Source organism: Tympanuchus pallidicinctus, unplaced genomic scaffold, assembly GCF_026119805.1.
Source record: "Tympanuchus pallidicinctus isolate F22 unplaced genomic scaffold, pur_lepc_1.0 scaffold3, whole genome shotgun sequence".
NCBI lineage: Eukaryota > Metazoa > Chordata > Aves > Galliformes > Phasianidae > Tympanuchus > Tympanuchus pallidicinctus.
In genome coordinates, this window is record NW_026294747.1 from 10,954,222 (window position 1) to 10,968,098 (window position 13,877).

Here is a 13,877-nt window from a genome sequence, read left to right on the forward strand (position 1 = left end):
GTACCTTGATGCAAATACTAACTAGAAACCGAACTATCAACATTTGTTTCCATGTCTGTTCTACAGCTACTACTGTAAGCACACATCATTTTAAGCACAATGAGAGCAAAAGACACAGAGTATCAGTCTCTGAAAGAAAAATGATTCCAAAACCTGTAGGTGTAAAGATAGCACACAAAGACAGCTAGGTTATAAAATAATGAAAGTAAACTTTTATAGAAGCTTACCTTCAGATCTAAATACTCCAAATCCTTTTTCAACTGGATATAAGTGTCATCAGCCTTCAGGTAAGTACATAGAAAAAAAAACAAACAATACATTTGAAGGTTTGAAAAAATAACTTCAAAATAGATTGGAAATATATAGAGAAAATGATGAAAAAGTAAACAAAATAACAGAGTAGGAAGAACATCAAAAGCACATTTGCTCCACCAGCATATTGCTATTTACAGCTGAAAAAATGGGCAAAATATTTCCTGAGATCATTACTACCTCATGTCCACTCTTTCAACAGATGGATTTGATTTTTACACTGCTAATATGATACACAACTACACAAACAATACATTTTCATTTATTTTTTTCAAGCCCAATTTCTGCTGGCTATCCCTTCCTCAAAAAGATGATGGAGTTGTCCTCCAGCACAATATATCTCTAGGAGAAGTTTTCTACCTAACTGAATGGCGCATATAAGTAGAAGCCAGTATATAAAAATAATTGGAACACTTTTTGATCTGGTTTCACATACGTCTTAAGATAAGCACTCCATTTAAGAAAGGCAAGAAATAAGCTTCATGAATAGAACACTAAAGATCTCACTCGTGATTGGAAAATCCATTTCACTTTTTAAGTGAATTAATTCAACTTGATCCCTCTTTTTCAGTGGCTCACCCCACCAGTTGTCAGTTTAGTCGAACAGGTACATTCAACTAGTAATGTCTTCCTTAGAATCACTTCAAGAAAAGCATACACAGATGTCATTTGAAAGTTACTTCTTTTTCCTAAGAGGTGTTTGTGACACATAATGAAGTAAAACTTAACTGCTACAAGTGGACTTGGTAAGAAGCCAAAATTCCTACAGTTCTTGCTGAAATTCTGACAATTTCCTACTCTGAGTTCACTAAAAATCAGACTAAAAGAAAAGTACAACTATACCTTTCTCCAGCTTGTGCCAACAAGACTGTGCATTTAAAAAAGGAAAGAAAACCCTTGCTACAGTGAAATCGACACAGTCCACTTACATTTCTTTAGATGCCGTCACCTAAATTATTGTACCTCCAAAAATACCTTTTGAATTTGCCAGAGGCTTTGACTAGAAAGTATGCCCATTTTTAAGGAGAAGTCCTTATTATTATAGACCACCTTAGTGCAATTGTTCTGTAGGTGAGGTAAGGAAAGTAAACTTTTCCAGATTAAAAAAAAAAAACACCTTGAATTCTAGGCCAATATAAAGTCTCCACCAATTCCAAAAAGAGTCACCATGTTTTATTCCTATTTTTGAGGTTCTAATATAAACTAGTGTGCTCTTCAAAAACATTTGTTTCATCCCACATTCAAGTTTCGTACATCAATGCAATCAAGAGCACCGTTCATGGTTCAAGGTGCCCACGAATCTTTATGAGATAACGTTCACCTGCAGAACTGATAGTTACAAGATCATATGAAGATACAAACTGGCTGATGCATTTTAACTTGCAGGTGTGGCAGCACATGGTACAGGGAGCCAATCTCACCATGAAAGCAGCACGAAGAAATGGTTTTGCTGTAGAATGAGCATATCTAATCTTGTAACACACATTTCTGAAAATGCAGTATTTTCAGAAATAGTACAAAGAGGAAGTATACATAACACTTTGAAACATACGCACTGGTACTCTGTAGATTCAAATGCTTATTTCCGACAGCAAGAATAGCAAAGAAAAACTGCAAATGATCTGGGCATTGCAGAATACCAGAGAATGGGCAAGAAAGCACAGACCCAAGCATGCCACTGACGAAGCGTTTGCAGAGTCACAAGATGTCATACGGTACAGATGAACCAAGCAGCAGCTGACCTGATAGGTGGAATTAGTTGGCAAGTGCTGCAGTAATTGTGCGATTGTGTAATTTCGTATACTAGCCAACTTAGCCTGATGTCTCCTTAATCGAATGAGAAGCAATGTTAGCTCTTCGGGCTGCAGGTATTTAGACACATTGTAAAGAGGAAATTAGCAGTCTTCAGGAAGAGTAACTGTTAATTATGTTTTTCACCTCAGTGCCCAGAAAGCAGTTACTTGACACGGTTAAGCAATTATTTCATTAACTCTGCATTTGGTCAAATAAACATAATAGAAGTTGAATCCTGTAATAATAGCTCACTCCTGTTCACACACAAATAAGAGCAAAATCCCTACGGGCGTTATTATTCCTACACACTGCTTAAGTTCAAGTTTCACATTCAAGTTATTTATGTTTTAATTAATGAAAAGAGAAAACCCAACTAGGAATGAGCAGGATTTTAAAACTTAACTACAACACAATGATGACACGAAAGGCAAAGAAATTGCTCCTTCAACTTACCGACTTGCCATGCAAACTTGGTGCGCTCACAGTATGGGTCATGTAGCCCATAGCTGGCATCGAGCGTCGATCAATGTGAGTTGAGCTCTGTAAGAAGCCCCAGGCAGAATTATAAGCATTGTCTCAAGTGAGATGTATGCTGTACTAGAGGGAGCGTTCTGAAGATATGCACCTCTGCTATAAATTTTCTGTTCGAATCCAAGCCATGCTTAGATCAGGGGCCAGCCGAATCCTCCAATAATTATGCAGAACTTATAAATGAACAAATACAACAAACGTAGAACCTGTGATGCTGGACAGGGCAGTGGATTCTGGCAGCACAAGCAGCTTCAGAAGCATGTGCAAAGCTGTTTTCACCAAGTCAAAAAAGAACACTCAAAATTTTCCACACCCCCCCACATATTGTCTCCCAGAGAAAATCTGCTTGGCTTAACACCTTTAAACAGCAGGCTTGTGCACCATATAGTAACAACTGTGAATGTCCTCCTTTAGCTATGGAGCAGTTCTCCACTGTTAAGCCACTGACAGGAGTGACACCTTGTGGCAAGGGGTCCCATCAATACCAGGTTGTATTAAGTGATTTCTTCTGTCTCTTTCTGCTTATACTATAAGTACCCATTTCACATCCATTCTTCCATCCTTCCCTTCATGCCAAGCTCTTATGGCTTTCTTAAAGGCAGACCAAATGTCTGAAGATTTGTTTTTATTCCTGTGTGAATCTCACTGAATGCTGTTTTGTTCTGGGCTGTTTTGTTGGTTTTTTTTTGTTTGTTTGTTTTTGTGGGTAGAATTAAATGAAGCGTTCCATTAAGGGGGAGTATCACAAGCTTCTGTAGACATACACATTTAAATGTAAAATGATGCTGCGTGCTTACATACAAGAACACAAACATTTTTCCTCAAGAAACCTCTGCAGAGAAATTTGGCAGTGAAATTTTGTTTTCATATACGGCTTCATATAAAAACCAATGTGACATGAAAAGATTTTTATTTTCTAAGTAAAATTTATGCAGCTACACCACACAGGAAGGAAGGAGACTACTAAACATACCCTCATAGGGGATGTAATGCTGCTTCAATTTCAACGTAGAGAAACTAATGTTTGATATAACAAGAGTTTATAATTTTCAGTGCTGCATATCACCAAACTGCTTCATTCCCCAACTCAGAATTATAAATGCTGAAAGACATCTGACAGCTACACAGCATATACTAGGAAAAATCTGCTGTGCATGATGAAGTTGGCACACAACTGAAATTCACGGTCCTGAACTCACGCTGAGTTTGTGAATGTACAAGACTCTTTCTTGGCAAATACTTTCCCCAGCAGAGCTCAAGTTTGAGGTTAAAGAATTGGCTGAATGCAGAGGCTTTTATTTCCACTTATTCCAGTGTAAGTCCTACCAAGACAAGCAAGTTCTACATTGATTCAATCCTTAATTTCCCTAGTTTTCTCAGACAAGTAGAGCCACACAAAGTACTAAGCGAAAAAACCTCTGTCACCTCTGGAGAAGAGGTTAAAAAAATGCCTACAGTCAATCACACTTAAATTCTGCAGAAGGTTAAAGTTTAAGACCAACACTACCTGACTGTAGTTAGTCCAGAGCTATCAACTCTGCAAAGCATGTAAACTGTCAAATGCATGAAAAAAAATAAAAAAGCGATGCTTTCAGCTGGATTAGCTATATGACCAACTATACAAGCAAAAGGTTAAGAGAAAGTAGAATGGCAAACACTTAAAACCACAACTGTAAGTATAAATCAAAGATGTGCTCATCCTGCTGTCTTTTATATTATTCTCCACACTATTCATTGAAACACTACAATTTGTGTATATTTTATATATACACACACACACCTCCCACGTTTTGAATGACAATATTCCAAGTCAGTATGATGAGTCACTAATTTGCCTTTCCAAAAACACACACACAAATGAATCTGAGATAATCATAAAGATATGAGTTTTAGGAGAAAATTACCCACTGTGTTAACTCTCACAGCTTGCAAGATCTTTCAGGCAGGATGCAACAAAAATTACTAAATTAAACAATCAACATATCACAGTACATGTAAAATAGCTTGAAATTACTGTTATGCTGCATACAAACCTTTAGAGCATTACTTTGAATCTTCCTAGGCGATCCAGCGAAAGGACTGTCTACAGTCTGTCTCTCGTCAGATGGTTTAACTGTAAGCCTTTCTGCAGGAGTGTGCGGTCTCCTCGGGAGAAAGCTTTTTGGAGGTCCAGGTGGAGGAATATCAGATGGAGAGGGTGGAACAGATACTGATCGTGGAACATCCAACGAACTTTTTGACTTACCCCGATCCATAAAATCCGAAGAGCCTACATAAAGCGGGGCAGTGGGGCTGCCATGCTTAAACTGCTGTCTCTGCTGCCACTCATAAAGCTGCCAAACAGTTCCATCCTTATTTGCTTTCCTTTCCTCCTGGGACATCTTCAAGTGGCTAACACGATCTTGTGCGTACTTGTAGTCACTCGGCAAATTGCGACTCAGTGGTGGCGGTGAGCTCCCTGAAGGCTGCCTGGTATTCTTTGGCAAAGTGTGATAGTTTTCAGAAAAAGGTGGTGGATTGGGACCCTGGCATGTGAGAGTCAGATCAGAAGCAAGGCTGGGAAGGGGGGAAAGAAAAGAGTAAAACTTGAGCGTACAAGGAGTGGCTGATAAATAAAAATTATAGTAGAAGAAAAACAAAATAAACTCTGGGATGACATTAGCTACAGGACTCCAAATACAGAACTCCTTCAAAAAAAGTTCACAGAAACTATTAATAAGTTAATGAAATCTACACTGCAAAAAAACATTACACTGAATTCATGTACGGATGCAAACAGTTTAAACAGAGGCTTTTAATTGTGTCTAGCCTGAATGACCTAGTAGAGATAATCATAAGGGACAGCTGCATTACCTTTACTTAGACCAAAATGAGTGTCAAAACACGAAGAGAGAAATTACTGTTAGTTTTAAAGAGAAAATCTTCAAATTAAAAATAAGGATTTTTTCCGAAAGCCTCCTCACCACCAGATGGTGCAGTCTGCAAACAGCAAATACAAGCTTGTTGCAAACAATTACCTTCAAGTGTGAGAAGAAATCTCACTCACCACGGAATGAGTGTCTTACACATTTTTTGCTTCATTAACATGAACAAAAATTAAGAATGAGCTCCAAGTTCCCAGGTCGGTACGATTTACTTTCATCTGATCAAATGCTATGAGTTCTACTACCATTTTAAGCAGCACAAGGATGAGCACCAAAACTTACTGACAAACTAGAATTTAAAACAGAATTATAAACAGAGTCACTACATGTGGATATTAGTACTGCTTCCAAAACTCTAGAAATCACTCTGTATCCACCAAGAGATTTGAGACAGAATTTGGGGAAAGTTTTGATAAAGTGTACTTAGAAGTAGGAGAAGGATCTAAGTCAAAATGTCTCCATAGCCTCATGCACAGGAACCTGCTTGTCTCATTTCTCATTCTACCACTAAACATTCATGAGTTTCCTCCTTGCAGTCACTCATCTCTTGCTTTAGCATTCCCAAACAGGAAACCATTCTGCTACATTTGCCAGAGTAACAATACAAACAAAAATAAATGAAATCAGTCAAACAGACACACACACACACAAAATCATCTCACAAACAGAAACAGCAAACAAAAAAACCTAAACTCAGAGCAGATTCCTCGCTTCACTCAGTAGGCTTCACTCTCTGCATGAGAATGAGATCTGGTACAGAGGGAACTGCAGGAATTCCATGCCAACAAAAGGGCAGGTTGAAAAGGAGCATCTTTGTCCAGCATCCAGGAATAAGAGAAGCATAGCTGAAGCAGGAAGAAAAAGAATTGATATCCGTAACTGTTGCTCAATAGTTGCCTCTATGTGTTTCTACTTGAAGGATTTGGCATTGCTGGACTGTGTTGAAACACTGCTCTTGAGAATGTCCATACAGTTACTTACGAGAAAGCAGAATAACTGCTGTACTTTGCACAGAGGATTACAAATTCTTAAAAGCTCTGCTCTCTCACATGTTACCTAGAATTCCAAAATACAGGTAAAACAAGCAGGCAGGATGGAACAGAGGCAACTAAAAAATCAGCATTTAGTGGTCAAGTAACCTCCTCTGCATTACTTCCTATATTTCGAGCTGCTAATTCTTTCCACATGAAGATCAAAGCAGCTATTAAAAATGTATTTTCTCCAGATAGAAATGAGAACTGAGAAAACTAGGAGCAGCAAAAGCTTCAAAAGTACATTTGAGACAGGCATGAAGATGACTTTCCTGTGGAAAAAAAGGGGAGAGGCTCTTCCAAAAGCCAGTTGTTCCTATACTCCATCCTAGTGAAGTCCTCACAAAGACACCACCAAGTTCTGTACGCTGCAAACCATCCATGTGCAGTTATGCTCTAATCAGTCATAAAAGGGTGAGGTGTTCAGATGAGCAGCAATTACTGTTAGTCAATGAAGTCAACGGGGCTAGCAGCTGTAGGAGCAGAAGCAGCCTGAAAACAACATCCCGAGTTGTTTCTTTTGTTTGTTTTTTTTGGGGGGAGGGGATCCTTTATTTCTAGGAAGAAAAAAAAATAAAGTCTGAGAGGAATTAAAAACAGTTTGGATTAGAGCCATGTTTCAAGCAGTAGGAAGCACTGACTTTATGTAATTCTTCAGCCTATAAAAGCACTGTACGCTATAAAAAAGAAGAAAGTTGCACACTGCGTGGAGAAAGTCATGCTCCTTTGATGCAACTGCGTAGATACAGGCAGGCTGTAATTTCTCATTGCATGAAGTAGGGACAAACCACCAGCTAAGACAACAAATAGGCTTTAGTCAGGTGGCACATCTGCTACACAACATTTCAGACCCTTAAAAACAGTGTGTTATATAAAAACAAGCACCAAGATGACATACAAATTTCTAGAAAAGGGAAGGAACAATGTCCTCAAATAACTCAAATTACTCTCTTATGAACAGTGAACAATGGCTTCTCTCAGAGACCAACAGTAAAACGAACAGAAGATAATCTTGAGACTCTCATTCTCTTGAATGATAAGGTATAAATAATCTAAAAAGGAAAGCAGACAGTGAAGAGTGAAAAAAGGGCCTGATGCCATATTACAAGACTATTTAGCATGGAAGTTGTTCAACATCAGCGGTGGGAAGCAATTACACGGACAGTACTGTAAAAAACAAAGATAAATGTCCAAAAGAAAACAAATACCATTATTGGAAACACCATGTGCATTCATGAGAATACACAGAAACTGACAAAGACATGTGATGTTTCTTCCTTAACTCAGAAAGGAACACAAAGTTCTGCACAAGAAAGTATGTTTAATACTCCATTACTGTATTTGCAAAAAATAAAAACATAAAAAAAAAATTCCTCAACATGACTTCATTTTGTTCAGAAATCTTACATTTATTTTTATCAGATTTTTTTTTTTTGTTAATGCAAGTAAATAGTGAATTCACTATATCTACCCACACACTGAAATCCAGTCAGAGACTAGTAATTTCTAGATAGCTGTTGGCTCTGACTTTCAATTATTTAAAATGCCTTTCAAGCATCTTTCCAAACTCTGTATTTCTCCTGGAGGCTGAGATGAACCTTACTGAAGTAGCCTATTGAAGAGAACAGAGAGGGTTTGGGTGACAGCATTGGACCACAGTGCATCTAACAGCCATCAAGGAGAGATGCATCTCTGAAGTGACTGACAGTTAACATCTGTTAGCTCAGCAAACAGTTCTGAGTGCTTTATAAAAAGAGGAAGTAAAATACCTATTTGAGAGATCTAAATATCTATACAGAGTGCAATCCTGCAAAGAATTATTGAAACAGCTGATGTATTTGTATGAGACACATAACTAAGAGAGCTCTTTCTTGTCATAGTCAGCTTGCTGGCAGACACTGCATCTTTATACACCTCAGCCAGGAGAAGAACTGTACTCAGTTTGTATTCAAAAATTCTGAAGGCTAAGTCCTAAGAGGTTCTTTATTTGTAACATTTCAGTAACCATGAAGCAATAAGAAATTAAGTGCTCCACTCACGCTAAAAGCAAAATGGAAATTCACTGAAATGATCACCTCTATTTTAAATTTCTATATCCTGAAATCAAGAGTACATCAGACAACTGCCATACCACTTATAAACATTACTTCAGTGCACTGCAACAACCTCAACAGACACCACGTATAAGATTGAGCCATTAATCTCTGAGAAATAACATGCAATTCAGATGCAAAGAACGTAATGCCGTTTGTCAGGGGAAGAGAAGGAAAACAAGGTCACCTGAGCTAAAACACAATGGAAATAAAGTTTGTATAAATTACTAAAAGACACAGATTTTGGTTACATCGCTGCAGTTACACCCCTGAAGGCTCCCTGCATGTTTGGTGGTGCCAGCTGAGGCAGCTGTTTTATCTAGGGCACCTACAGCAGCAGCACCACACAGCACAGTGCCTGGTACACACCCCGAGTCAATCTTACTGGAAAGACCAGTAGGGGAGAAAACAGTGCTTACTTCAATATTAGCCAAGGCTGTTCAGTGCCTACATTTCAGATGTGAAAAGCACCGATGAAAATTTCATTCAGCACTGGGTAGCTTGATAGTTTTCTGGATCACTTTAGACTGATACCTCTGTGCATGTACAGAACAGACACACCAAATCCTTTTTTTCCCCCATTAATGTTACATTTTTTTCAGGAAGCACTGACAAGCCAAGCAAATAAAAAGAGATGTAAAGTGACTCTAACATTCTAAAACAAATTAAGTAATACTGAGAAGCACAAAAGCTTCTTTAAGGGTAATCCCAAAAGAGTAGAAAAATGGATTTCCAAACAGAATTAGCAAGCCTTGAATTTCTCACTGGATCTATGATGACAAGTGTTAAGCTCAATAAGTCCATCATTGCACTAGTGATGCAATTGAGAGACTTCCAAATTCCAAAAGTGCATTCCAGCTTTCTGCACGACTTCTGTAATTTTCAGGGACTGAATAGGGAAAAGAGAATCCTGGAAACCATGAGAGCATCCTAGGATTTTTTCCATTAACAAAATGAACAGAGACTTTTCAATATGTGACATGCGCATTAACCACAAATGCAGCGATCTGATGTATAGAAACAAATGGATGTTGGGAAGAGGAGCACAAGAAAAAACAGCATTCTATGTTTTTTTTTTTGCTTTTAAGTGGAATGATAATCTATATTTCACCTTTTGTAGATGTTTATGAATAAGAGATAACTGGTCTCCACTTCCTTTTCTTACTCCTCTATTTCAGCAAATAAATAGTAAAGAAGTTTTTAAGTATCAACAGTGATGAAAACCTGTGTTGCTGTTTTTTCTTTTTTAAAGGCACTCTAATCTCACCTTTTTAATTTACAACACAGTAACAACATTAGAGGAATTTGATTAGCCAATCCTATATTGACTTTCCCATGAGATAAACACCTGAAAAATACCATTGTGCACTAGAAAAGAGAAAGCAAGTTTTGTTATATATTGCCTCTGTATTGTTCCAGTTTGCACTGAATATATTCCAAATGCATATTTTCCTTTATATTAGGAACATTCTGTTTGGCAGTCTATTTACAGACAGGGCCTATTACCAACCTTTTTGTATCTCCTTTTTGGACCTTTACCCAGTGCTCCACTTGAGCCATATTACTTTTTCTTTGAATCTGTTTATCTGGATTTGTCCTGGGAACAAACCCTCTTTTATATGAGCCGGTACCATTCTGCTCCACTAGGCCAGCACTCATACTTAATGAACTAGGAAGCGTTCCATTCTTCTCAATGGGCACAGACTGAGCTACTTGGGATCGTGGTGCATTCGTTAAATCTGGAAATAATGAATCAGCTTCTGTTAACGCATGCTTAGCCTTTCCCTTCTTAGTTTCTAGAGCTTCCTTTCTGTGGATATAACGCTCCTCCTCTTCTTTGTCTCTTCTTATCTCCTCACGCTTATCATATCCAAGCATTTCAGCAGATTTTTGATAACTTTCTTTTGTGCCGGTAATCTCTGCCTTCACACACACTTTACAGGCATCCACATGATTGACTTGGGGAACAGCTCGTTGATCCGCCTTTTCAGTTTCTCTGAAAAGAAAATATATGTTGGTAATGAACACCGTTTAGCTGTCAGAAGTTGATGCACTCTCGTTAATATTTTAGAAAGGATAGCTAGAAAAGCACCTTCTCTAGGTTGTACTGAATTTGACAGATGTTAAGACAGACATGGTCAACAAAACTCAAGTTATTATCCCAGTCAGACGAAAGTTACCTCTGCAGGAATCTTTTATATGCAGCTGTAAAATAACTGAAAATATTAATACTGTATGAAAATTGTTCAATTTGTGTAATACTACATACAAACAACCATAGAAAAAGATATCTTCCTATCCTAGGAAGCACAGAAAGCCAAAAAATAGAAAACCAACTGCCAGCTGTGCATCTTAAAGTGAAAAAATGTCTTTCATATATTCATAGATTCCCTAGAGACTAGTAATTTCTGGCTAGAGGACAGACCATCTACATTTGACTCTGTACTGCCATTGTCTATGAAAACTACAGTATTGCTATTCCCAAACAAAGTTAAATTAAATCTCAATTTTCCCTAAAACACACCATTCATGTTACTTTATCATCCAAATATTTCAAAAGTTCCATACCAGAATTCCTGATACAAAATTTGCAATGCACTACAAAATGTCGAAGGGTCCGAAAAAGCTTTACACTGCTTTTGACACGCAACACATTTCATTTGCCATTTTCTTCATCTCTTTATAGTCATAAATTTCCCTACCTCTAACAGTTTAATAGTAGCATCGTTCTCATTTTCTCTAAGCTATGTTTCCTCAAAGCTTTACAGAAGGTGGATTTCCAAGTAAATGTCACAAAACAATAGTTTTCACCTCACTCTGATAGTGTAGTAAAATTGTCTACTAGGAGAGCACTGAGCAATCTGATCAAGCTGTGGACATCCCTGCTCATTGCAGGGCAGTTGGATGAGGTGACTTTTTGTTCCTTTCACCTCTAAGAATTCTATGATTTTGTGATGATTTTGGAACTATCAATACTTCTAATGTGCCAGGCTTCCACGATTTTTCTTTCAATTACTCCTATCCTTATAAAGGACATAAAGAATAACAAGTAACAGGTCTCACATTACTCGAAATTAAAATTAATTCCAGAAAATTTTAACGAAAATCATATAGTGTGTAAAAGTCCAGAAGGGATGTTAGACTTTTGTTTATACTGTATTATATTTACTAGAAGCAATCACTAGTGCAAGATAGCCTGAGAAAATGCACTATGACATTTCAACTCTCAGAGTGCCATAGATAAAAAGCAGGGCTACCTCACAGTACAACAGAAGCTTCTTTCACAAGGGCTCGAAGGGAAAGAATCACACCAAAGTCAAAACTTAATCGAGAAAGTTATATCAGCTTTAAGAAAAGGGAAAAACTGGAAGCCCATGAAGGCACAGTGCTTCAAGCACTGTTAAAGAACCAAAGTACATCCTTCTTTTAAAACTGCACTTTTTTCTAGACTGAGGAAAACATTTAATTCATACTAACGGCCATCAAATTAAGCCAAAAATAAGCAAGTTAATGTCTGCATAAATTAGCTAATAAACTTAGCTCTGTGCATTTGTAATGTACTCATTTTTAACATTCTTTTCCCTCTTAGGAAGGCTCTGATCCTAGTTCTAAACACTTAGCTGAAAAGACTCGCTGCTTTTTGTTCTTTCCCTTCTATTTACCTTCCTTACAGCTGCCATTTGGCTGTTGCATGCGTATGAATTTTTCTCACAAACAATTGTAACTTCAATTCCCTAAAAATACGTATATAGAAAAGAAATCCGTGTCATTAAACGGGGGCATACAGTCTATTTGTTGCTAACTAGCCGATCTGCAACAGGAACAAGTTGCAGAAATTACAAGAATCATTTCTTTAAAATTGAAATAGGTTTCATAGCACACAGTTACAAGTTTCCCCTTCAGAAATCACCACCCAGTTTGTTTTCTAAGCTAGGAATTGGCCTATGGAACTTGCCTTCTCAGTGAAGAGCGTGTTTGCATAAGGGCAGCTTGGTTCATAGCCCGAATCCAGCTGTTCATATCCTCCTGGGTATCTGCACTGAAGTAGTACGTCCGCATCCCTGAATGCTCTGCCTGAGAGCCAATAACAGAATTCTTATTATAAATATATGCCCGCATCCCTGTATGGACAGCCTGTCAGAAAAAGAAACAAAAACAAAACACAAAGAAATCAACATCGGACAGCACTGCTGTTTTCTCTCCAGAATGTTTATTGCAACTTTTCCTGATATCTTTAAAATAAGTAAAACTTTCAGCATTCTTTGGCTGAAGTTAGGGTACAATTATCATCTTGCCACAACTGGTAGCTCTGCAGCAAACACCAATGGCACTCTCTAAATTTTACTGAAATTCTTACCCACACTATTAGGCTACAAGTGCAGCATTTCTGTTTTTCATAGTAGGAACTTCCACTTTTTAAATTTTTCTTAATTGATGTTCCATTTACTGCCAATAACACACAAAACAAATTAAATTAATTTTCACTGAGACACGTGTAAGTGAGCAAACCACCACAGCTTTCTTCATAAAGCAATTTAGTCAGACAAAACAAAGACAAAAATTTTACCATTCAAGCAATTAAACTGCTTCTTTAAGAACTGTTAAGATCTTTTTGTTAAAGCGTGCACTTGAGCCCCTTTATTAGCTGCAAAATCACAAGACTTACTGAGGAAGTTATCAATACAGATGGAATTACTAAAGTGCATAAAATACTGACAAGCATCTCTGTATATCAAAATGTCCCATGGAATTCCACTGAAGACTACAGGTATTCAGAAATTTCTCAATAAACATATCAAACACCTAAATAGTAGTGCTGTGCACAAAATCATGTTTGAAGCGGGATGTCTGTGCAACTCTAGGCTAATTGAATTTAATCAAATCTTATCCACCTTTGTATAAGGGATAGTATAAACATCACTATGTCACACAACTACGTTTCAAGACTAATATTTCCTCCAAATTACCTTGTGGATGCTGTTTAGCACTTCATATGCTCTTCACGTTCATTAACAAAACTAGTAGGAAAAGACTGATTTCCCTATTTCTTTTCAAAAAAGCTGAATCAAGTATATTCAACATGAAAGCTCTTGCAAAAAAAATCTAAATAAAACAATTTACATTGCTTTTAATAAAACTAAACCTGCTATAACAGAAAAAGCTAATGGCTAAGACAGCATCTTTTCTTTAAC

General features: G+C 37.4%; 1 protein-coding gene across 6 annotated transcripts in view; it reads right to left on the reverse strand.

The window, feature by feature from the left end:
• The window catches only part of PLEKHA7 (pleckstrin homology domain containing A7), a 139,847-nt gene that overhangs the window by 29,003 nt on the left and 96,967 nt on the right, over nt 1-13,877 (reverse strand). For all 6 annotated transcript variants that reach the window (XM_052694731.1, XM_052694730.1, XM_052694733.1 and 3 more), the window contains 5 exons: nt 12,641-12,819; nt 10,196-10,681; nt 4,671-5,193; nt 2,560-2,646; nt 228-281 (listed from right to left, as the gene is read on the reverse strand). In XM_052694731.1, coding sequence (XP_052550691.1) covers nt 228-281; nt 2,560-2,646; nt 4,671-5,193; nt 10,196-10,681; nt 12,641-12,819 — 1,329 coding nt within the window. The remainder of the gene's footprint in view (nt 1-227; nt 282-2,559; nt 2,647-4,670; nt 5,194-10,195; nt 10,682-12,640; nt 12,820-13,877) is intronic.